The 2,036-nt window shown below is 61.9% G+C and overlaps 1 protein-coding gene across 1 annotated transcript in view; it reads left to right on the forward strand.

Moving 5' to 3' along the window:
• SLC6A8 (solute carrier family 6 member 8) overlaps positions 1 to 271 on the forward strand; it is a 3,139-nt gene extending 2,868 nt beyond the window's left edge. The window contains exons 4-5 of the mRNA XM_024755810.1: positions 13 to 147; positions 239 to 271. Coding sequence (XP_024611578.1) covers positions 13 to 147; positions 239 to 271 — 168 coding nt within the window. The remainder of the gene's footprint in view (positions 1 to 12; positions 148 to 238) is intronic.
• Positions 272 to 2,036: the final 1,765 nt, after the last annotated feature.

Raw genomic sequence — 2,036 nt, forward strand, 5'->3', positions numbered from 1 at the left:
CCCGCCCCCCAGGTCGTGTATTTCACCGCTACATTCCCCTACGTGGTCCTCGTTGTGCTGCTCGTGCGTGGAGTGCTGCTGCCTGGAGCCGTGGACGGCATCATCTACTATCTCAAGCCTGACTGGTCGAAGCTGGCGTCCCCTCAGGTGAGGTGGAGGTCGGGTGGGGGGACACGGTGCGGGAGCAGGGCGGTCTAGCAGGGCTCCTCACACCTGCTCTCCCCTCGCTCATCTCCAGGTATGGATAGATGCATTGATCTCTCCATGGTGACCGATGTGAGTAGGGGCAGGGTGAGGGATGCCCCTGGCCTCAGGCTGCCGGCTGCCACCTTCCCTGACCTGGCTCCATCCCCAGGGTGGGATGTATGTCTTCCAGCTGTTTGACTACTACTCAGCCAGCGGCACCACCCTACTCTGGCAGGCCTTCTGGGAGTGCGTGGTGATCGCCTGGGTGTACGGTAGGTCTGGGCCGACAGGCAAGCCGGGGGTGCGGTGCGGTCAGGGGTGGTGCGTCTCTAGCCCTGGCCCTCCGGCCTCACGTTACCCCAGGAGCCGACCGCTTCATGGACGACGTGGCCTGCATGATCGGGTACCGACCTTGCCCCTGGATGAAATGGTGCTGGTCTTTCTTCACCCCGCTGGTGTGCATGGTAAGGGCCGGGAGAGGCTGGGCAGAGCGAGGGACACTGAGGGCTCGCAGTGGTGGCTGCCGGCTGAGCGCGAGGCTTCTCTCCCGCAGGGCATCTTCATCTTCAACACGGTCTACTACAAGCCGCTGGTCTACAACAACACCTACGTGTACCCGTGGTGGGGCGAGGCCATGGGCTGGGGCTTCGCGCTCTCCTCCATGCTGTGTGTGCCCCTCCACCTCCTGGGCTGCCTCCTCAGGGCCAAGGGGACCGTGGCTGAGGTCAGTTCCCCGCGCCCCGTCTCCCGCACACCATCCCTCCCTCCCGTTGGGTGGAGACGTGACCTCCAGAGCGCCCTGCCCCTTCTCCCACCCGCCAGGATGAATACCAGGTGTAAATTGTGCCTGTGGGCAAATGAGGCTTGTATTTTGCACATTTTATAAAAACTTGAGGAGATTTCTGCTTGTATATTTCTAAGAGAAACACCCCAACGTCCCTCTCCTTGCCACGCCCCATCCCTTTCAGCCCCTCTTACACCTCTGCCCCAGCCAAGGAGTGTGAATTTATAGATCTCATTTTCATAGGCAAAACAGAAGCTTCAAGCTGTCGAGTGTGTGAGTCTGTCGTGTGGGTATGCACGTGTAGTCCCTGGCCCCAGACTGGGGTGGGAAAAGTGCATGGTGGGGACCTCAGTGGGTGTCCGCACACTCCCTGCTCTGCCCACAGGTCGGCAGGGTGAGCCAACGCAGGGTTCTGCGGGGGGATCCGGACCTGGGGCTGCTCACCCAGCATGCTCAGGCTGACCCACACCCTGCGCCCTGGGCCGGGTGCCCCTGCGGCAGGGATCTGAGGTGGGCATCCGTCCCCCGCCCCAGGGATCCTGCGCGCGGCTCCCACCTGCGAGCTTAAGGCTGACGCACTTTCCACGTCTCAAGTCCTCCGCGTAGCAGCTTCACTTAACCCACGTCTGTGTCACGTCCAATCCCGAGACAGCCGAGGGGGCCCTAGAAAGGCTTCCCTCACACCCTGACGTGGGCTGGAGGGGTGGGGGGCGGGTGAGGGCGGCGGTCCAGCGGGGACACCCTTACTGTGCTCAAAAGCCACTGCAAACATAGCAATAAAAACATGTCATTTTCCAAAAGCTGGCTCCTGCCCCCCACTGTTTGTCAGGTGCCAGAGCTGCGGGTGGAGGCCTCCCCACCTCGAGCAGCTTCCTTGGGCAAGTATTCGCCCTGAGGGTCTCTGCACCCGGCACTGTTCTGGGAACTTGGAACGGAACAGGGAAGGAATCCGGCAGGAAGCCTTTTCCCCACGGAGCTGACATACTTGGGGAGCAAGGATAACGGCGTGCTAAAGAGGAGCACGCCGAGCGGGGAAGGTGGGAGTGAAGTCCGGGCGCTGAGGTTT

This window comes from Neophocaena asiaeorientalis, unplaced genomic scaffold, assembly GCF_003031525.2.
Source record: "Neophocaena asiaeorientalis asiaeorientalis breed wild unplaced genomic scaffold, Neophocaena_asiaeorientalis_V1.1 scaffold1004, whole genome shotgun sequence".
NCBI classification, from domain to species: domain Eukaryota; kingdom Metazoa; phylum Chordata; class Mammalia; order Artiodactyla; family Phocoenidae; genus Neophocaena; species Neophocaena asiaeorientalis.